Genomic DNA, 22,053 nt, shown 5'->3' with positions numbered 1-22,053 from the left:
ACTTTGGTGAACACCGGGCAGCCGATGGGTCACGCTTCCCCCAGCCATCTGCCTGAGCACCTGAAAACGCCTGGGTCTTTGCCTTAACGTGCAGTCACCTGCAGACCGACAGACCCTTTGTCGCTGGCGCGCGTCACCCTGCTGTGCGGAGGGCATGGGCATCGATGGACCAGCAGCACAGCGAGAGCACTCCCAGAACCAGCTGCGCCACACCAGCGTGGCGGGTGGTTCACGGCCGTCGGTGGGAGCCTTGCATCGCCTTTCACAGAAGCCGATGCTGGGGACGTCCCAGTAGCAGGCTGGAGGGTGGAGCTCCACACCGGGTCTGCGGGTGACTCTGCGACTGAGAACAGGCGGAGTGCAGCCAGGCAGAATAGGAACCAGCAGCTTCTACCACCACCTAACAGGCCAGTCCCACTTCAGCGGAGTCGCTCAGCTGCTGCAGCCAAGAGCCGAATCAAGCCTGACGCCGTGTCCTCTCACACGGATGTAACGCAGGGGCCACGAAGGGGAGAGCACGTCGCTTTCCAGACCCCCGGGGGAGGCACGGCAGGCTCCGGCTCCACAGGGCTCCCTCCCATCGGCCGCTGCCCTAGATTGCTGAAGCATGCTGGGACAGCACGGAAAGATGCTCCAGGGAGATTCGAACCAGCCCATGAGAACGACGGGAGAGAAGCAGCCGCTCCTGGTGCCTTTGCAGCTGGGCTGTTTGCTGCGTTTTCTCTGGGTAAGACGGGCTTTTTAAACACAGTTTTAAATGCGTGTTACAGCTGACACCAACGTACACCCATACCAGCTCCCTCCTCATTCATAGCCACTTCCTGTTCTCATTACGCCCCTGACACTTTCCTCAATGATTTCTCCAGAATGGTGGGGAAACCCTTCCTGGAAGCCTGAACTGAGCTAGTCTGACTTCTGCTACACACCAAAGATTCTGTGTTTGTGCCAAAGTTGATCCTGTGGGGCTGAAACCTGAGCCACCGTGGGGCCAGGAGGTTCAGTTTTGAGTCAGCCCAAAAGGAGGGCAGGGGAGAGTTCATAGCAGGCCCAGGGCGAGGGCAGTTCTGGGTTCACATGGGACCCACAGAACCAAAGCCCTGGCTCATGTGAATCGACACCGCCCAGTTTCAAATAGCTCTGCCAGGAACCTAGGATGATCCGAGCTAATGCTTCCAACGCGCATAGGGTCTCTTAAGCGTTCTTGCAACTTTGCTATCCACACTCTGCTCCTCCTCCGTAGCGGGGAGGGTCTCAAAGCACTTGGCTCACGTTGCAAATCAAGCCTCACTAGCGAGGTAGGTGAGCATACCTGGCCCTATTTCACCGATGAGAGAAACGGAGGCACAGAGACACGAAGTGCCTTGGTGTGTGACCTTGAACCAGTAAGCAGCGGAGCAGAGAACAGAGCCCGCGTCTGATGCTCTAACCATTAGCCCATCCCACCGTCTCTCTCAGGCAAGGCAAGTTCGGCAGCAGCATTCCCAGAACTCCATCCTGCTCACAGCCCCGGCTTGGGGGCTCTGCCCTGTCCCACCTGCTCCTCTTACCTGAGTTTTTGTTATGAAGCAGGAATTCCATCTGCAGCTTCTGTCCAGCCTGCTCGGCTAAGGCGATGGGGTTCGGGAAGTTGGGGTCCCCGGAGAAGCAGCTCACCTCCGCCCCGCAGAACACCAGGGACTGAGTTTCAGCCAGGTCGCTGGTCGTCACCGTAGCGCACAGGGCCTGCAACAGGGCAAGGAAAGCAACAGATGAGTCCAGTCGCCGCTGGAGACAGAGACACGGCAGAGCATCAGCAGAGAATGACAAAGCCCCCTCACCAGCTAAAACCCAGAGCGGGGCCGCGGGGGGGCTCCGAGCTGAGCTCAGCAAAACAGGCTGGAAACAAAATATCGACACAGGCGGAAAGTGCCACAGGCAAGGGCTGCTGATTGCTGCAGCTGAGAGCTGGCTTCCAGGCCAGCTGGGGAAGGGAAAGGGGCTTGAACTGGGGGAGAAAGTTTGGAGCAGCTTTGGTTTTAATCCCTCCTTTAAGGAGCCCTGGGTGAAGTCATACAGCGAGAGGGTGGGACGGCCTCTGTATAGGGAGAAAACAAGCAAGCCCACATGTGGAATTCCAGAGCTCCTCTCCGAGAGAGGCTTAGGGCGGGGACTGGACTTTCTAAGCAAACAAAAATACAAAGCCCAGGAGGGAAAGCGGCTTGCAATCTGATACGGCCAGCCTGGTTTCTGTTGTCCTCCAGCCCAGTCGCTGCTCCCACATAATCCTCACCACCGGTGTGAAGCAAAAGGGAAAAAGAAAGAGTTCAAAAGTTAATTACGCTCCGCCCACCGTCCCCTCCACTTTGCCTGGAGCGTGGAAAAAAAACTGCTTTCCTGCTTGGCGCAACGTCTGTCACCAGCAGTTACCAGTGAGGGCTTCACGGTGTCTCTTAAAGGGATGCTCAGCATAGCGCTCTGAAATTTGCTCATTTAAAATATTTCAGTTCCTTGATGGAGCCCCCGGGAAATAGCCTGCCCTGAAAGAATTCCTTTAGAACAATATCATAGGGATTGGTCTGCTATGCTGCAGTGTTTAGAAAGGTCATTTGAGGGCCCTCAGGGTAACAATGCATCCCCCTCGGGTGGCTGGTTCTTTAGAGGATAACTGCTTACTACCACTACCAGCCAAAGAAGTTATTCCTCTTGCTCAAGCAGCAGAGGTCCAGGCTACGGTGATAATGATCCTTCCAAAGCAGTGATTTTGAGCCCCAGTAGACTTCACTCACTTGGTGTGAGTGGCCAATAACAGGAATTAAGCAAGACAATTAGGCAGCACAATGTGTGAATCATATTGCCCCCTAGTGACTGATCCACTAGAGGATAACAGCCTACTACTGCTAGAGGAGCTACTTCTTTAGCTCAAGCCTGCTTCGGTGCTGAAGTGCCCTGGTTCAAAACCCGCTGTTCACCCATGGGGGGGAGGGGTATTACACTTGGGCCGACCACTCTTGCCCCCTGCCCTGCAATGCTTACAAGCTCGGCCAGCTTTGTAGGAGGAGCTTGTAATGAGTTGTGGGCTCGAAACCATTTGGTGTTCAGGGGCTGCCGACACCTGGAATAGACCAGGGTCCCCGTGCGGTTCCTGGCTGCGCACACGCACAGTGATCATGGCAGAGATCTTCAAAGGCAAAGGTGCCTGCGAGAGGCCCAGCCCTCGAGTTGTTGTTCAGGCAAGACCAGTTCTTTTCAGGCCAAGCAAAGCCACTAGCCCTCAGTGAGGATGGGATCTAGGCCAAATGCAAGTTTCAATCTGTCCTGTTCAGACCTTTGTCCCGTGCTAAGAGAAGAATGAAACTGCCAGGTCCCTGGATGTTCTTAACATCTGGTTAACAGCCTCTCTCCCTGCAGGCTGCAGCCAAGGTCAATACGCACCTGGGGCAAACACTACTAGAGCATCCCTGCAGCAGCAGTGAGATCAGCCTCGCCAGCAGACTGCGTGTGGGGCATGAGCAAACAGGGTCCGGGGTGAAGGGGGCTGATGGAGCATAGGAGTGGATGGCTGGCCTGGAGGAGCCGGGATCCTCAGGCATGGTCTATCCCCAGCATTATGAGGGGAGACACTGGCCCCGTGGAAAGAAAGTAAATGCAGCATTATGCTCAGGGAGAACAGGCCTGGGTGACAAAAGAACATAAGAGCAGCCATACTGGGTCAGACCAAGGTCCATCTAGCCCAGTGTCCTGTCTTCTGACAGAGGCCAATGCCAGGTGCCCCACGGGGAATGAACAGAACAGGGAATCATCAAGTGATCCATCCCCTGTCATCCAGCCCCAGCTCCTGGCAGGCAGAGGCTAGAGACACCATCCCTGCCCAGACGACGGGCCAGGGATGACACCAGAGGACAGGCAGTACTTTATGCTTCAGCGGTCTGGGGGTGCGGGTGGGGGAACCAAGACTCTGGACCCCGATGCTCTGATTACTCGGCCCATCTCCTCCTGCAGTATCCTGCTGGATTTGCCAACCGGATTATTTTTAGCTTGTGCCTTCTGCTTTCTTTCTAGCGCCAAGAAAGAACAAAGCTCCAGCCATCTCCCTCCCAACCGGCCACAGCCTAGGGAGGACCTGGGATGTCAGCACTAAGCGGACCCCCATCTTCAGAGGGGGGATGCAGCCAGGGATCGAATCCCCTGTAGAAAGCCAGGGGGAGAGAGAGAGACTACGAGTGCCGTACAGAGCGGGAGCCTCCGCCTGATCTGGAAGGCCCAAGCTGCCATCTCTGGTACAGGGAAAAGGAAGGGGTCATTGCAACATGAGAACTTAAGCATTCGTTTACCCCAACACGATTTGACCAAGAGCTCAGCGGGCACTGCAGGTGCTGAGGAAAAGAACTGACAATTGTACAGACCCCGTTCGCCACAAAGCAAGCTACAAACTGTACACTGGAATCACTTCATCCAGGTCTGAAATGCAGTCACCTCTGGGGTGGCACACAGCAGCCACTGAACAGCACACAGCAACATTTCATGACACGTTAGGACCATACCTGAGACACTGCAGAGGGAATTTCAGGGAGACAGAATGTTATTTCTTAACTGGAATTTGGCCAGAACAATTGGATTAGCCTCCCAGTCGAGACCTGGGATCTTTAGGCTAAGAGCAGGCCAGGCCTCAGTTTAACATCTATTTCTTGAAAACCAACACTGAACCACGCACCAGGCAAACTACCTGAACACTGCAGAGACCGACCTGAGCCACCCCCACGTGTGCAGGGAGCCAGGCATCCTCTTTTGGGTGACCAGCCTGCAAGACCTTGGAGCTGATTTCATAGATTCATAGATTTTAGGGACAGAGGAGGTCAGCCGTGAGGATCACCACTCGGGCCATTGCCTGAGCTCCCACAGCTCCTAGTGCTGTCGACTGGAGCTGTGGGTACCTGGCCCCTCCGAAAATCAGTGTCACCATGGGTGGCCCACTTGTGAACATTTGGGCTTTGGCAGCCGGGCAAAGCTCCCAGAGTCAGCCAGGCAGAACCAGGCGTAGGAGCTCCCAGCTGACAGGCCTGAGCCCCTCACAGGAGCCTGGCAGGCCCGAGCCTGCCTCTGCGGAAGGCGAGGAGGAGAATCCAGAGGTGAAGGAGGCTCTTTAGCATGCAGGCCCTGGGCGGAGAAGGCCCCGCCTGCTCACCGTCTCCAGGCAATGGAGACCCCTTGCCAGGACAGAGGCCAGCAGACCGGCCCTTCCCTGAACATGATCTCGAGACCGCTAGGCACCCACCTTGTTGAGCTCTTCCTGGTTCCCGAAGAGCGGGTGGTAGCGGCGATACTTGCCCTCCTTGTACTTGGCTACGAGGAAGCGTCTCCGCTCCTGGCTTCTGCTCGCCGTGTGGATGGCCTCGCTGGGGGGCACGTTGGCTGCCCAGAACTGGTTCGCCACGCAGTTACCCACCTTGCAGAACAGCTGGGGATACAAAACAGTGACGGCAGAGTGAGCGGCACTGGCTGGCACCTCTGTGCGAGTACCACCATCTCCCCATTGCCCTTCCCACATCCCCCACGGATCTCCACTGGACGCGAGACAAACCATGTGGGGCTGGTGCCTAGTGCAGCTCTGGGTGTGGTCAAAGGGGGAGAACACCACCAATCTGCCTCTCATTAACACTCAGTCCAACAGCCCAAACGGGCTCACCTGCAGGGCACGTGCAAAGCTTGCTGGTTCATCTCCTCCGCCCCCTCAGCCAGACTGGGACTGTTCCCCACAGCACACGCCCCGAGGGCCCTGGCTGGCCCACACACACCTCTCCTATGGACCCCAGCCTCTAAGACTATGGTCTGGCAGGGCAGCCAATCCCCCGCCCCCTTTCCTGCCGCACAATAACATCTGCGGAGCCACACGGAGGCTTGTTGGCTCCAGCTGCAGGTTACAAAAAGGACACTGACGTTTTAAAGCGATTGCTTCTCATTTTCACCTGGATCAGCCCCTGCACTTCGAGAGGCACACATTTCCTTCCTGATGTTCTTCCTCCCGCACTGGTTTGTTATTGTAGGGTCGCTCGCAAGAGCTGGGCTGCACAAAATGGTTTGTTATTAGAAGGTCGCTCGCAAGAGCTGGGCTGCACACAATGGTTTGTTGTTAGAGGGTTGCTCACGAGTTCCAGGCCACACATGCTGGTTTGTTATTGTCAGGTTGCTCTTAAGCACTGGGCTGTACCCACTGGTTTGTTATTGTAGGGTTGCTTGCAAGCACAGGGCTGCACACACTGGTTTGTTATTGTGGGGTTCCTTCCAAGAGCCGGGCTGCACCATGCTGGTTTGTTATTGTAGGGCTGCTTGCAAGCTCCAGGCTACACACCCTGGTTTGTTATTGTAGGGTCGTTCACAAGCGCAGGGCTTCACATACTGGTTCACATACTGGTTTGTTATTGTAGGGTTGCTCCTGATTGCAGGCCAAGGGAACTGCTTTTACTGTTGGTGGAGAACACAGGGAAGAACAACAGTGCAGATTCCAGGAGAGAGCGCAGCGTGTGTGTGTGTTTGACTGTCTGCACTGTCCTGGACACAAATTGGCTGCCTGACTCCGCAGTGAACAGAGCCCTTTGTAATTCAAAGGGGCAGTGCACAGAAAACACCATCATCACCACAGCTAAACACCTCACAAGGCGAGGGGAGAGGGAGCTGGGGAAGTATGGGGCGGGGGGGGGGTGAGATCTACGGGGAAACATCCCCATTTCTCTCTCAGCTGATTTCTCTGCATGTCACATGGTGGGGGCCATTGAGGGTTAAAGTAATCTTAGAGGAGAGGGGAGAGCAGAAACCTGCCGCCCACTGCTAGGGAGAGCAGCTGGAAGCACTTTCAGGATGCATCCGTGGGAAGCAGGCACAGGCAGAAGCTGACTCTGGGGCAGGGGAGAGGTGTCTGGAGGCCGGACACAGCCAGGCTCTGGGTGGACACGGGCCGAGCTGCCAGCAGCTTTGGCCACCCTGGTAGCAGATGAATCTCCCAGCGTGAAGCACTCTGCTTCCAGATCCCATTGTCCTGGAGAAGGGCGGGGAAGGCTCAGTCCCTGTCTAGCTGCTCCTTGGCGCGGGGCCCTGAGTCTGACCGGACGGCGAGGAGGAGCAGCCTGCCTGGGGCTGGAAGCGCCAGATTCCTGGTGGGAATGAATCAGAGGCAGGCCAACGACTGTCTGGTTTCGCCTCAAACAGCCAAAGAGGGGACGGTCCTTGTGGTGTGTGATGGAGGCAGAGTTGTGCTGAGGCCCGTGCAGCCAGTGATCTACCTCCCACCGAGCAGAAGCTAGGTCCAAATGTAAGAGACGGCAGCTGCGTCAGGCCAAGGTGGGATCCCCGAGTGGAGAACGCCCTGCCAGGTCACAGGTGCAGCGACTGGGAGGACGGGAGGAGACACACAACCTGCCCCTAGCACCTCCATCAGGGGCTGTCGGCGCGGGCGTGCTGGCTGACCACAGGGCGCTCTCGTAGACAGCCAGGGCCCAAGCTATGGAGGGCTTTGCAGAGCCAGGCCCACTCTGGTGGCTAACACGGCTTCCCAAATGGGCAGCCCCCTGCGACGCGCGCAGCTGTCACCCCCTCAGGGGGCCAGGGTCACCGGGGGGGAGAGGGGGCGCGGATGGGGAAGCGAAATGGCCCCTGCACCGGGGCAGCCGGGGGGCGTCTTGGGAGCCGGCGCGCTCAAAATGGAGCACTGGCTCCATTCATCTCAGGAAACGTTTACTGAGCCCACCCTGGGCTTCACTGCTTGTCCCTTGAGTGCCGGCAACGCTAGCTTGGGAACGTCCATGCAGGCTGCAGTCACGCCTCTGATCCAGTGGAGACGTGGCCTGAGTCACTGGCCAGCCCCAGCCAGTTCCGAACCGGACCCTAAGAGGGGAAGGTCTGTTTCGCCCACTCGTCACCTCCTGAGCCAGCTTTGCTGCTTGAAAACATACCCTCGGTATTTCTGCAGTAACAGAACACAGCCTCCCCCACCCTCCGGGCTCCGGTTACTCCAGATGCAGTCACCAGGCCTGGATCAGCAGCTTTCCCGCCGTTCTCTGTGCAGCTGTTTCTGACTCCGACAGCTCGGCCTCTCCTCCTTCGAAACAAAACTGAGCTGGGGCGCTATTAACGCCTCGTGTCCTTTTGCCCCACTCCCAAGTGACTGACTCGGCAGTGACTGATCCACCAGCTCTGCTATCTGCAGCCAGGCACATTCAGGCTTCCAGTCCCAGACACAGGCTCACTTGCCCCCTGAAGGGAGGCATCGGGGCGGGTTTGTTTCCAGATCCATGGGAGTAGTGGGGCATGTCTCCAGAGGGTGGATGCTACGGAAACAAAGCTGGGGGTTCTACGTCACAGCAGCGTCCGTCAGGGAGCACAGATACCACGGGGAACGGGAACTCAGAATCAGCCCGCATGGGTTCGACTGGCAGTTTTGAACTTCCCAGAAACAGGCACCCAGCCATTCTGGCTCTGTACGGTTTGCCACAGGTCCCGCAAGTGTCTGAGTATCAAATAAGGGCACGATTTCACAGACAGCTACAAAAAAGCCCCCTTTCCACCTGCTAGCCCATGGGAATCTGCACCGATACCTCGATTAGCTCCTCTGTCCACACCTTTCTGTCCATCTTCAGGCTCCGCACTTTGGTGATGCTCGGCCCCAGCCCCCGATGTTCTCCTGTGGGTCAAACAAACAAAAGCGAAGGTCTCATTAGGGACAGCGGCACGGCCTCGTGCTCTGAGCATGAGTCTGAGGGCCAGGAACTCCAGCTGCCCGGCCGTGGCCCGGGGTTGGTGCCCGGGGTTAGTGCCATAGCCGCTCTGCCTCAGTTTCTCCATCTGCAGAAGGGGATAACGGTATCAGGCGAGGTTATCCTGCTAAGTTCTGGGTAAGCATCCCCCCTCCTTCATGCCTCCACTTCACCCCAGAGGGTGCCTCTCTAGACAGGAGGGCACTTCCGTCTCCCTGAGCTTTTCCAACCAGTTGCAGTTTTCTGATGCAGACAGCCGCCCAAGAATCACAGCTAGCAGAGATCTGCATTGCTGGGTCATCTCCAGTCCGTCGCCTTGGCCACTGGGAACTGGACGAACACCATCCGCTCAGGGACTGTCTACACTACAGGGCCCTTGCTGGTAAAGCTTTGTCAGCAGAGCCCCCTAGTGGAGAGGCAGCGCATGCAGGCAAAAGGAGTTTTGCTGGCATGGCTCCGCCAGCTCCCTGAGGGCCACTCGCGAAGCCAACACGAGCACTCGACTGCCAGCAGAGCTGTCCCTCCACCGGGGGAGCTGCCGGCACAGCTGAGTTAGGAAGAAACTCCCCCAGGAGCAGGCAATTCCACAAGCGTCCACTAGTGGGGGTTCCTGAGCCTGCCTCCGAAATGGCAGAGACAGGCACTAGTTTGACCTAGCCGGGCAATTCCTAAGGAGGGCGAGAAGGGTCGGCCCAGTCCGGGGTGATGGAGGAAGAAACTCCTGGGAGAGGCAGAGCCCAGTCCCATTGCTGAAGCCAGGGGTGCACCGTGCTCTAAGCTCGCTGACCCAGCGTGGAGCTGGGCCTCTCTCCATCACCAGGCCCCACGGCTCGTGCCACCCAGGCTCAGCCCGTACCTGCGCATCTCTTGCAGATGACGACACAAAGGTTGACGGAGGCCCAGTCGGGTTGGGGCGACCCGCAGTCGGCGCAGAACCGGTTTGCCTCCACCGACCAGATCTTCTCCGCTACCTCCGAGTTGGAGAGGGCCTCGGCGATGGACTGCTGCATGGCCTCCACCCACTCGTCCTTCTCCTGGTCCGAGTCTGCCGAGAAGCTGAAAGACACCAGAGAGCCGTGTGGGGGAACGGGGTGGCTGGGGGGAGACACGCGCTGTACGGCAGGGGAGGGACCAACACCCGTGAGGCACAGCACCTAGACCCCCCTCCTCACCTGAAAATCCTGTAAGGTGTCGTCAGATCAAATCCTCTTCTGTCCACGTCCTTCACGTTCCCCACATTCATCTCAATGTAGGTGATTCCGATCCCCTGTCGATAATCCTGATGGGGCAAGAACAGCCAGGAAGGGGTTAAAGACCAACAGTACGGGACTCACAAGGTCGTACCAGAGGCACCTCCGGCTGTTCTGCGTGTGGGAGTGAAGCAGACAGGTGAGATGGGGGCAGTGCTCCAAGTCCAGCCCTGGGCACCCAGCCCGCAGGTGCAACTACCAGCCCTATTGCACCCAGTGCTGGCAGTCCCATGGTCGCTGTTGGGGCTTGAGCCCCGGAGGCATGTCGTGGTAACTGGGCCCGCACGGATAGCCTAACCGGGAGCTCAACTGTGGCAAAGCGCATGAAAGTTTCTGAAGGGTCACAGTAACCTTTACCTACAAACGGCGATGAGAGCAGGTGCGAAAGGGAGACAGACGGACCCAATGAGTCCACACAAGAAAGGCCTCTGGATAGAACTCAAGCACTGGGTTAAGATCACACCTGGCAAACAAGAGCGGCGTGGGACCGGAAATCAATGGATCAAACAAGAACGGCGTGGGACCGGAAATCAACGGACCAAACAAGAATGGCGTGGGACCGGAAATCGATGGATCAAACAAGAACGGCGTGGGACCGGAAATCAATGGATCAAACAAGAGCGGCGTGGGACCGGAAATCAATGGATCAAACAAGAATGGCGTGGGACCGGAAATCAATGGATCAAACAAGAATGGCGTGGGACTGGAAATCGATGGATCAAACAAGAACAGCGTGGGACCGGAAATCAATGGATCAAACAAGAATGGCGTGGGACCGGAAATCAGTGGATCAAACAAGAGCAGCGTGGGACCGGAAATCGATGGATCAAACAAGAACAGCGTGGGACCGGAAATCAATGGATCAAACAAGAGCGGCGTGGGACCGGAAATCGATGGATCAAACAAGAGCAGCGTGGGACCGGAAATCAATGGATCAAACAAGAGCGGCGTGGGACCGGAAATCGATGGATCAAACAAGAGCAGCGTGGGACCGGAAATCAATGGATCAAACAAGAGCGGCATGGGACCGGAAATCAATGGATCAAACAAGAGCGGCGTGGGACCAGAAATCAACGGACCAAACTTGTTGTGTGGGAAACAAGGTCGAATCGGTGGATGGTATAATCCGGGGATGCGCCGTTCCGCCCATCACTCCCTTCTGGGGTTCTGAAAAGGAAAAGGGGTCTGGGGGCAAATTAGCAGCTGTCTGCCAAAGGCCACTGGAGTTAGTTTTACCATCATGGCTGCCACTCCCACTGTCTCCTGGGACCCCAGGATCCATCACAACACCATTGGGCCGCCTTTGTTGTTCTGATCCCAAGAGATGTCCTGATCACACTGGGCCAAGAGAGGGACCAGCTGACATCACTATGTCCGCTGGCTCTGGCTGAATAGCAAACACTTCCTGGGATGTGAGACTTTGTAAAACACTCTCCGTCCCTGCCCCCTGTGCGTCCTTTTCCTTCCACCCCTTATTTCTTCTCTTTCCTATCCCTCTCCTTTTTAATGCTGTTTGATCAGAGCTGGGCTTAGCCAGCCAAGACTGTATTTTGCAACACAGCTGCAAGCCTGTGACCAGAATGAGGCAGATAAAAGCAATGCTGAACACAGCCCAACACTGGTACAAGTTTGCCAGGTGGGTGATAAGACCCAGACCATGTGCTGGGCCTGTGTCCTTCCAGCACTGAGGTTGCAAATGAGTCAGCCCCTGAGACAGAAGCTGCATTTTCTCTCTTTGCTGCTCTTTTCCTCTCCCCTTTTGTGTGCGCGTTTCTCTTATGTTGCCTTAGGAAACAGGACTGGACTTTAGCACCAGCAGTTCCAGCCCATCTCAGCTGACTTCGTCTCTTTCCCCCCACAAGGACCATCTCAGAAGGAGGTTTTCCTTATAGAAACTTTTTGCAGCTCAAGGGCCAGGGAACAATGCTGTGGTTAAAAGACAAGCTCGTTCATATTTTGCATTTCAAATGCTTTAACTGTTTGTTCTTCTCTTCTGTATCTTGAATTAAAGGATTCAAAGGATTTTTAATGGTGTCTGCCATAGAACTAAAGTCCTTGAGAGATGTCCAATCTCTGGCTTCCAGAGTATGCACATCACATCTCAACTTTGCTGGGTCGGACCAATGGGCTGCATGGAGGTTTCCCATATACCGAAAGCGGTGCTCTACGGCCAGCTGAGCATGGGAACCTGCCCTAAGGATTGACCCATCCTCAGATATAAAGACACCTTGAAGGCCAACCTCAAGCATGCAAGATGAATACGAGTGAACAGTTGCAAGAAAGCAAACATCATGCTGGGATGTATTAGTAGGAGTGTTGTAAGCAAGACACGAGAAGCAATTCTTCCTCTGATTAGGCCTCAACTGGAGAATTGTGTCCAGTTCTGGGCACCACATTCAGGAAAGATGTGGACAAACTGGAGAAAGTTCAGAGGAGAGCAATAAAAATGATGAAAGATCTAGAAAACATGACCTATGAGGGATGATTGAAAAAACTGGGTTTGTTTACTGTGGAGAAGAGAAGACTGAGAGGGGACATGATAACAGTTTTCAGATACATAAAAGGTTGTTACAAGGAGGAGAGAGAAAAAGTTTTCTCCTTAACCTCTGAGGATAGGACAAGAAGCAATGGGCTTAAATTGCAGCAAGGGAGGTTTAGGTTGGACGTTAGGAAAAACTTCCTAACTGTCAGGGTGGTTAAGCACTGGAATAAATTGCCTAGGGAAGTTGTGGAATCTCCATCACTGGAGATTTTTAAGAGCAGGTTGGACAAACACCTGTCAGGGATGGTCTAGATAATACTTAGCCCTGCCTCAGTGGAGGGGACTGGCCTAGACGACCTCTTGAGGTCCCTTCCAGTCCTATGACTCTAAGACAGACGTTAAAACCTGGGAACTCGGTGCACTGGACAGACCCAGAAGGCAAGGTCTGTGCCATGAAGCTGTGTCCCCTTTTCAGGAGCGGCATGCGAGGTCTTTGTAAGAGAAGAGACAGTGCCAGGGCTTAAAGAGACCACAGTCTGCAGAGTTCCTTCAAGACATGTTGGAGACAAGTCTCCTCTCCTGGTGAGACAGAGCGGAGGGAAGCAGGGCTAGAGCACACCAGGGGGCACCGCAAATGGCCACTTCGCACTCCCACCTCCAGCGCAATTCACACCCGGGTCCTGCGCCTCTCTGTTACCTGGCAGCTCTGTGTTCTTGGGGAACCAGGGTGCAGTACCCAGCCTGACTCATGAAAGACCTTCCTGCCCCCCAGCCTCTGCTTGAACCAAATCCGCATCAGAAGACAGACTTACAAAAAGCAATGAAAAGGCCGTGGGAGACCCACCTAAACCCCTGGGATAAGGAGGACAGGATTAAGGAAACTCTCCTAGCCTCATTTGCATCGAAGATGGGACAGGGAGGCATCTCCATTAACCTACAGAATGGAGAACAGAGATTCTAGGAATAAATCCTTTATCGGTATTCAAAATAGTGAAGCTCCCTAACTGCATTGTGAGCTCCCTCCAAGGAACACTGCCCATAGCCAGGAATGATCAGCTCCCATGTCTAGCCTGAACAAAACAACTTTGGTATATTCCCTTGTTTACCCATAAACAAATCTAGTGTTCTCCCTTGAACCACTGTTGTTTCCCTACAAAACCCCCTACCCATGCTCAAGTAAGTGTTCTGATGCCTGGATCCAAAATCTGTAGCATTTCCATTGGGACTTCATCTTCTCCTGACTGATCGTGCTGGGGGCTCTGCCTGTCTCCAGCACTCCGGACCCTCAGCTACCATCACCACCTGGGGACCTCAATCGATTCAAACTTTACGGAGTGGTGAGAAGCCAGCTCTCTCTCTCTCTCTCTAGGTGTAGCCTTCTGACCCTGACTGGTGTCATCAGATATAGTTTTCTAAACCTGACTTTTATAATCAAATATAACTTAGATTTAATATTATAACGGCTTTTTTGTTTGCTCCCCTATGGTTATTACCAGCAATAAACAACTTTCATGGTTAAGCTGGTTGCTTCTCTCTCTCTCTCTCCCTCCCCCGCCCCGCTGTGGGTGTTTTTTGGTTTCCTCATTCACTCTGCAGCAACGCTCCTCGTAGCCTAAGCTAAAAGATCCCTGCAGCGCCCAAAAATCCTATGGGGTTTGCTCATCCAGTGGGTCACTACCAGAACAATTGTAACGCGGAAGTGGGGATAGGGACGTGCTGAACCTGGGGCATATGAGGGTGGCAGCTTGGAAGTGCTCCTCGACCCAGCAGGCTGAGTCCAGGGACATATAAGGGGTCAGCTTGGGAGAGCTGATGAACCCAGTCCTCTTAGACTTGGGTGGGTGTGTGTGAGTGTGAGTGTGAGAGAGAGATAGATATAGAGATAGATATATTCTGGGGCTGGAGGAACCCAGCCCTGGGGAACCTAGGTCCTGCAGGAGAGCTCCACTGGGAGGGCACTTGCAGCAGGGAGAAGTAGAGCTCCGTATGAGGACACGAGTGACATAAGCAGTACCCTGATACAATTACAGAACACCCCCCCACCAGAAGAGTAACCCTAATAAATGAGCGTACCCCAAAGTAACCAGCAAAGCTGGTAACACCTCTCTGCCCTGTGGGACTAAAGTCCTGATCTGATCCCCACTTCCCAACACCTCCTTGGAGGACGGCTGGGACTACGGGGGTCAAAGGGCTGGACCGGAGAGCCGGGTTCATTTCCTGCTCTGCCCTGACTCCCTGCGGGACCTCGGGCACATCCCTTCATCCACCCGGTGCCTCCACTGCCCATGTGTAAAATGAGCCGTCCGACCCCCACGCTTCGCCTGCCTTGTCCAGTTCGAGCGTGTAGTGTTCGAGCCTGTGAATGTGCAGCTCCCGGCACAATGGGGACACAGTGTCAGGCGCTAGCTGCTACCGCTCCTATGGCTCATAATAACCTTGCTCACAAACTCTCTTGGCGGCCCCAGGGAAAGACCAAGGGGAAGGACGGCGGGAGCAGGCAAGGAGCGAAGTGGGGATGGCATGAAGGAAGAGGGGGGGAGAGGGAGGAGAAAGAAGGGCGTGAGAAACGTTTCAAGCTGGGCTGTGACCCCAGCCCCCCATACCTTGGCAGGGGTCTGAGCTGTTGTATTTCAATAGGGCCCTTTCCCCACCCCTGGAAGGATACAGCCTCCACGGATACAGACCTCGGCGTTCTTGTACAGGAAAACCTTATCTCCAGCCACCACCACGTACAGCTTGTTCTTAAAGCCCCGCAGCTCCAGCAGTCCGCACTTGTCCACCGAGTCCAAGGCGCCGGTGGCCAGCTGGAACAGGGATATCCTGTTCAAGCCCTTGAACTTCCGCTCGTCCACCATCTGCTGGAGGGTTCTCATCCACTCGTTACGATCCGCTGCAGGGCAGACAGGGCTCGGGGTCAGCTGGGAGCCAGGCCTGCCATCAGGCCCGAGGATGGGCTCCAAAGCTGGTGCGTAGGTTACGGCAGGCCCCCTCCCACTCACTGTGGACACATGCAGGAGCACCGGGGGGCAAGAGCATGGATTTCCAGCTTGGCCCTTTGCTCTGCAGAGCAGCAAGGGCTGGCCGCGTAGAGAGGCAGCGTCCTCGATCCACCGGTCAGGGAGTGCACCTCCAGCGCCCCCTGCTGCTCAGGGACAGAAGCCTTATTAATGGGCTCCAGTGCTCAGCAGGCAGTTGCCACCCGGCTCTTCTGAGGAGCCAGGGGGAAGGAAAGAGCAGGAAATTCGGTCACTGCCCCCGAAGCTCTTAGCTGCTTTGGATGTTGGTCTGGACCACGAGTGACTTGCTGGAAGAAGACGGAGCCAAAGCTCAGCTAAAAAGGGCGAAGGGGTGGGGAGGGCATGGTGTCATCCTCGGGGTCTGATCATCAGGAGGGAGAGGGATTACTGAGAGGGGGAGCGGAGGGGTCAGTGGGCAACAACCAGGAGCAATGGGACCGGAGTGAGTAAAGGGAAATGACAGCTGACTCCTGGGAACTCTCTCCTGCCAGGCGGGAGAAACAGGAGCAGCTGCTTCCCTATTCTCTGCTTCCTTCTCCCCACCCTACATGTGCCAGCCTTGGAGAAACCCACGCCAGGAGCAACACTGCGGGGCTCCCCACACTCACCATCGCTCTCAGCCCGGAAGGCGAAGGTCCTGTTGTTAGTGATCACCTCAAATTTCTGGTCCCCGATGCTGGCCACGCGGGCTATTGAGGTCACCGGAATGAAGCGCTTGGAGTACGTGTCCTGCAGCAGAGAATCACACGGGTCACAACCACACCCCCAGAGACGCAGCGGGAGGGTGACAGACCCAAGGAAACACCTATGTGCTAGCACAACCTGAGACTGAGAGCCCCATCACTGTCAGGACATGCCAACATCAGCCCTACCCATAGCCAGGAGAGACCCCACAGCACCGTTACTCGAGCGGAGGGGTCAGCCCCATGCCTGGATCCAAAATCTGTAGCATTTCCATTAGGACTTCATCTTCTCCTGACTGATCGTGCTGGGGGCTCTGCCTGTCTCCAGCACTCCGGACCCTCAGCTACCATCACCACCTGGGGACCTCAATCGATTCAAACTTTACGGAGTGGTGAGAAGCCAGCTCTCTCTCTCTAGGTGTAGCCTTCTGACCCTGACTGGTGTCATCAGATATAGTTAAACTCAGTCCCTCCTGGACACGGTATGCTTACCCCACTCCCTGCACTAAAGCAGTGCCCAGCATTCCTGTGTGCTGTTAAACTCCGACTGCCTTCCACCCCAGAGGTGGCTGCATTCCACACCAACTCTGGCCGTAAGTGGAATCTTCCAGGACTACAAGCAGATGAGAACGCCTTGTCTGACAGGCTGCGCCAATCCTGGGCTGACTCAGAGACAAGAACGCCATGCCCTGCCGTGCCGGTGCTACTCTTTACACCACCCTGGTTCTGCAGGGGTCTCCCTTCCACCTTCTGACCAGGCCGAGCGCTGCTTAGCTTAGGAGCCCTAGTTCACGGCCCAGCTGGGGGATGCAAGTTATCATCACTCTGCACCGGTTTCTAGAAAGCAGAGGGGAACCTGAACCAGAAGAGCACGTCCCCATCCCTGGGGGAAGTTCCCAACGGGGCGGCGAGTTATATCTCCACGTCGTGCCTTGGTACTAGCAATATTCAGAGCCCAGGGGCCCAGCTCCACCCGTATTTGGGGCTGGGTGTGTTCCCCCGGCCCCCACTTGCTGCCCCCACGCACCTCCCCGGCCCCGGAGCAGAGTGTCCCTGGCTGCCTCTTCCCTGCAGCAACTGCTGCCGCGGGGTCCTAGTGCCCCCATCTCCCCTGCCAGGGCAGACTGACTCTGAGCCTGCCCTTCCACCTCAGACCCTTCCCTTTTCCAGCGGGACCCTCCACCAGCACAGGGGGCCCCCCCGCCCGCAGTCACCGCTCCTGCCCCATGCTAGGCAAGGAGGCAGCCCCATCCCTCGCCCCCAGTGAGGCTACAGCGAGGGGCAGCAGGAGGGCAGGAGGCGCACGGAGCTGCCCCCGGCACCCACCACGGGGGAGGCAAGGCAGATTCCTGGCCCTGAGAGGGGTTCTAGGAGCAAGTGCAGTGACAGCGGTGGGGGTGAGTGTGCTGCTGGGGGGGTGGGAAAGGGGGGGCTCCTCCCCCAGATCTCATTGCTCCCAGCAGGGAAAGGGCTGGGGAGAGTCCTCCTCTCTGGCTCCTGTCCCGGAGCAGCCTGCCTGCACCCCAAACTCATCCCCAGCCCTGCCCCACCCCAGAGCTCACACCCCCCACCAGAGCTTTCACCCCAAAACTGCATTCTCAACCCTCTACCCTAGCCCTGAGCCCCTCCAACACCCCAAACACCTTATCCCCAGTCCCAGCCAGAGCCCTCATCCCCCTGCACTCCAACCCTCTGCCCCAGCCCTGAGCCCCCTCCAACACCACAAACCTTTCATCTCCAGCCCCAGCCAGATCTCTCATCTCCCCGCACCCAACTCTCTGCCCCAGCCCTGAGCCCCCTCCAACACCACAAACCCCTCATCTCCAGCCCCAGCCAGATCCCTCATCCCCCCACACCTAACCCTCTGCCAGAGCCCTGAGCCCTTCCAGCACCCCAAACACCTTATCCCTAGTCCCAGTCAGAGCCCTCATCCCCCTGCACTCCAACCCTCTGCCCCAGCCCTGAGCCCCCTCCAACACCACAAACCTTTCATCTCCAGCCCCAGCCAGATCTCTCATCTCCCCGCACCCAACTCTCTGCCCCAGCCCTGAGCCCCCTCCAACACCACAAACCCCTCATCTCCAGCCCCAGCCAGATCCCTCATCCCCCCACACCTAACCCTCTGCCAGAGCCCTGAGCCCTTCCAGCACCCCAAACACCTTATCCCTAGTCCCAGTCAGAGCCCTCATCCCCCTGCACTCCAAGCCTCTGCCCCAGCCCTGAGCCCCCTCCAACACCACAAATCCCTCATCTCCAGCCCCAGCCAGATCCCTCATCCCCCTGCACTCCAACCCTCTGCCCCAGCCCTGAGCCTCTCTAACACCCCAAACCCCCCAGCCCCAGACAGAGCCCTCACCCCCCACATTCCTACTCTCACCCTGAGCCCCTCCCAGACCCCAAAGCCCTTATCTGCAGCCGCACCCCACAGCCCTCACCCCATACCCCTCACCCTGCACCTCCTCCCTGCACCTCCTCCCTCCACACCCCCTCCCATCCCCAAACTCCCTCCCAGAGCCTGCACCCTGCACCCCAATCCCCTGCCCCAGCCTAGGGCCTGCACCCCAGACCTCCTTCCCCATGCAAACTCCCTCCCAGAGCCTTGGGCAGGTGGGGCGCAGAGTTTGGGCTGGGGTGGGTTCTGGTCACCACCAAAAATTATACAAACCTGCCGCCCCTGGTTCCACACCACACGTCAGTCCCACCCTGGGTGGCAGATTTCAAAGACAAGCGATCGAGATTAGGTACTTACACAGCCCTACGACTGCAGTATCTGAGCACCGCACGACCTTTAATGCATCTCTCCTCCACACAGCAGGGAGTGGCTGGTATTCCCGTTGTACAAATGGGGAACTGCCCAGAAAGGCTAAGTGACTAGCTCAAGGTCACACAGAAAGTCTGTGACAGAGCGGGGCATTGCACTCACCTTTTCACTGTCAAAATATCGGAGGTAGTCGGCGTCTAGCTTCACCCAGCGCTTCTGGTAGATATATGAGCTGTAATGGGATGGAAAAGGCTAGTTAGCCTGGCGAGCCAGCAGTGCCAGCGGGAATGCAGGGGCTCCTGATGCTCCCTTAGTGAGCCAAGCTCAAGGAGGTAAGAGGATGCACGCTTTATAAACTCGCACTGGGGTATTTTTGCTTCTGAGCTAATCTGCCCCAAAGGACTTGCAACGTAACCAGATGGACGGCATAGGAAGGGCAGGCCAGATGGACACAGGGCAATGGATACACATTTTATAGACACATAGACATGCTTTTCCTGCTTGATAGTATAGGACCCTGCCCACCTGCCCCTCCGCCTAGCTGTTTAAATGCAGGCCGGCATCTCGCAAGCATCGGGGTATACTGGAGAAGGGGTATGCAGGAGGACAGAGCAGCAGTCATGTGGATCAGTTCCGGGGTGGGGAGGCGTCCCCCATATGAGAAGGTTCATGGGGGGAGCAGACACGCACCCTGGATTGTCTCTTTAGGGCAGTGATACTCAGACTGAGGCTCGGGAGCTGCAAGCAGCTCTTCAATGTGTCTTCCATGCACTGGGGACCCATGCCCCCCCACCTTTTTTCCCATATGTGCTGTGGGAAAGACATGATCATAGAGGCCACACGTGGGCGGGGCACATGGGATCACGTTCTGGCCAGCAGCAGCCTTTTGGCACCGTGTGGGTGGAGGGGGGAAGGGATGACCTGGCCCATCAGAGCTCATCTCTTCTCCTGCCATGGTTGGAAGCAGCTCCAATCCCTTCCTGCCTGCACAGCACCTCCAGGCGGCTAAAGCTTCAAGGCCGCTGCTGGCCACTGACATAACCCAGCCGCCTCCTGTCGCCCCCCCCGGCTGCAGAGCAGGCAGGAAGGGGTTAAGCCCTAAGGAAGCATTGTGCACCAGGGCCCCAGGGAACCTGAGGGCAGGGACTTCAGCAGCTGGCCAGAGGCGGCTCAGCGGGAGAGGGTGCCCCCTGCAGGAGGAGCAGCCCCGCACGTGGCGGCTGCCTTGGGCACAAGCCTAAGGGATGGAGCAGCCCCGCACCCGCTGGGGCCGGGACCCGGGCCGAGCAGGGGGGTGAAAAGGGTGCTGCTGAGGAAATTCCGGGCTGGAAATCCCCTCCACCCCGCAGCAATGTTTAGAACTAAAATGCTCTTATTTTTTTCGTTTGTCTGTACCGTGATTATATCTTCAACACTAGAATGTGGGGACAGCTGTACTCTGCGGGATGTTGACAAATTATTTTAATTTCTCTGCCACTTCGGCCTTGCCGCCCCCCCTCCCCCCACCCGCCCACTTCTACAAAGGTTCCGGGGCCCTGGCTCCTGCAGTTCTTTGCAGCACCTGATATTAGAACATGGCCTGATTGAGTTATTAACCAATCCACGTTATTAACCAATCAGGATGCGTTTCCTGTGTCATTAGCCTAGGGTTGTTGATAAGATAATACTTGGCCAGTCATCTTGCTGTGAGAATAACATAGAGATATAGACACGAAATATTTCCCGTCTTACTGTTTAAATCCAACTATATAGTACGAGAATAAATGAATTCACAGGACTGTTTTGGGTAACGCTGATCGCTAATTTGGCTCCTGAACCACTGAGCTCTGAGTATCCCTGCTCTCCCCATTCCCCGGTTTCCCTCTTACTGCCTTTGCGCAGCCAGTGCTCCCCACTGGCCCAGCCCTCTCCACTGGCCCAGCCCTGCCAAGAGTTATCTGTGCAGCCTCCATGTCACATGGACAATGAGAACTCCCCTCTCCCGTTCCTGAACCTGCCTTGGCACGGAGCAGCCAGCAAGTTCACCCTCAACGTGGTGCCGTAGCTCCCAGTTGGCGACGCCAGGCCCCATAATCCCACACACGTACATCGTAAAAGCCGCTAACCCCACCATATACGATCAGCTGTGCAGGCTTTTAAATGCTGGGCTGCGCTTTGCGCCTGCGAGGCTGTCCACTCACTCTCTGTATCACAGGCCATATGGGCAGGGATTCCCGGTGGGTCAGTTTCGCTGTCTCTTTCTGCTCAGTTTCACGAGCCAGCTCTCTGTGCAATCACAACTGGTTTCTCGGAATATTTTACAGGAAGATTGATATGTGTAGGGTGCATAAGCCACCCGTAAAAAGAGACTTGCCATAAGGCAGGGGCCTAAGCTCTGTGGGCTCAGGGAAGACAGAGTAACAGGAGGTAACAGGCTGCCACAACAGTTCCACCCCAAGCAGGAGACCTTTGAACAAGAAGATTTATTGGGGGAGGGGGGGTGGCTAATAAATCAACCTTCCCTTGAAAGCCAAACATACAGGGATCTCTCCCTGCGTCCCACACACAGCAGAGCCTGTATACAGCCCTGCACGGACTCCATTGAAATCCCTCCCATGACATCATCCTTGAACCACCACTGTCCCCCAGTCTCTCCAGACTTCAGCATGTGTAAGCTGCCATGGCCCGAGCCCTGAAACATACAGCACCCGCACCCTCCCCGTCCTCCGACTGCTCCAACAGCTCCCCACAAGGTTCAGGGTCCAGGCTGAAATCACACTGCCTGGGTGAGATTCCCTACACTCCGTTGCCCCTTTGGGTCACTCAGGTGGTGCAAAGGGGCAGGACAGCGGCCACATCTGGCCAGCTGAGACTCTCCCCAACACAGGGACATTCTCAATGGACACAGAGCCAGTGTAGCCCTAGCCGGGCCCTACAATACACTCAGTCTTGCCCCAGGGTGGGGCAGCATACTGGGGTTGGGAATGGGACAAAAGACTTGGCAATCTATTCTCAGCTGTAGTCAGTCCCTTGGAGAGCTGGCACAAGTTAGAGCAACCCCAGGGCTTCTCTCACCGGCTCCAGGGCTGGGGTCAGTGCACATGCTCCATGAGAATCAGGGAGCCAGGACTAACCGTCCCCTCTGGGCATTGTCGGTT

General features: G+C 56.3%; 1 protein-coding gene across 2 annotated transcripts in view; it reads right to left on the bottom strand.

The window, feature by feature from the left end:
• Nucleotides 1–22,053, bottom strand: part of ARAP1 (ArfGAP with RhoGAP domain, ankyrin repeat and PH domain 1) — a 178,010-nt gene that overhangs the window by 43,943 nt on the left and 112,014 nt on the right. For both annotated transcript variants that reach the window (XM_077831760.1, XM_077831726.1), the window contains exons 7-14: nucleotides 19,079–19,148; nucleotides 16,081–16,201; nucleotides 15,140–15,345; nucleotides 9,896–10,002; nucleotides 9,580–9,779; nucleotides 8,565–8,650; nucleotides 5,252–5,434; nucleotides 1,548–1,722 (exon numbers count right to left, since the gene is read on the bottom strand). In XM_077831760.1, the coding sequence (XP_077687886.1) occupies nucleotides 1,548–1,722; nucleotides 5,252–5,434; nucleotides 8,565–8,650; nucleotides 9,580–9,779; nucleotides 9,896–10,002; nucleotides 15,140–15,345; nucleotides 16,081–16,201; nucleotides 19,079–19,148 (1,148 nt within the window). The remainder of the gene's footprint in view (nucleotides 1–1,547; nucleotides 1,723–5,251; nucleotides 5,435–8,564; nucleotides 8,651–9,579; nucleotides 9,780–9,895; nucleotides 10,003–15,139; nucleotides 15,346–16,080; nucleotides 16,202–19,078; nucleotides 19,149–22,053) is intronic.

This window comes from Eretmochelys imbricata, chromosome 1 (genome assembly GCF_965152235.1).
Source record: "Eretmochelys imbricata isolate rEreImb1 chromosome 1, rEreImb1.hap1, whole genome shotgun sequence".
NCBI lineage: Eukaryota > Metazoa > Chordata > Testudines > Cheloniidae > Eretmochelys > Eretmochelys imbricata.
Note: the sequence above shows the minus strand (reverse complement) of the source record. Positions and strands in the feature narration are given on the sequence as shown.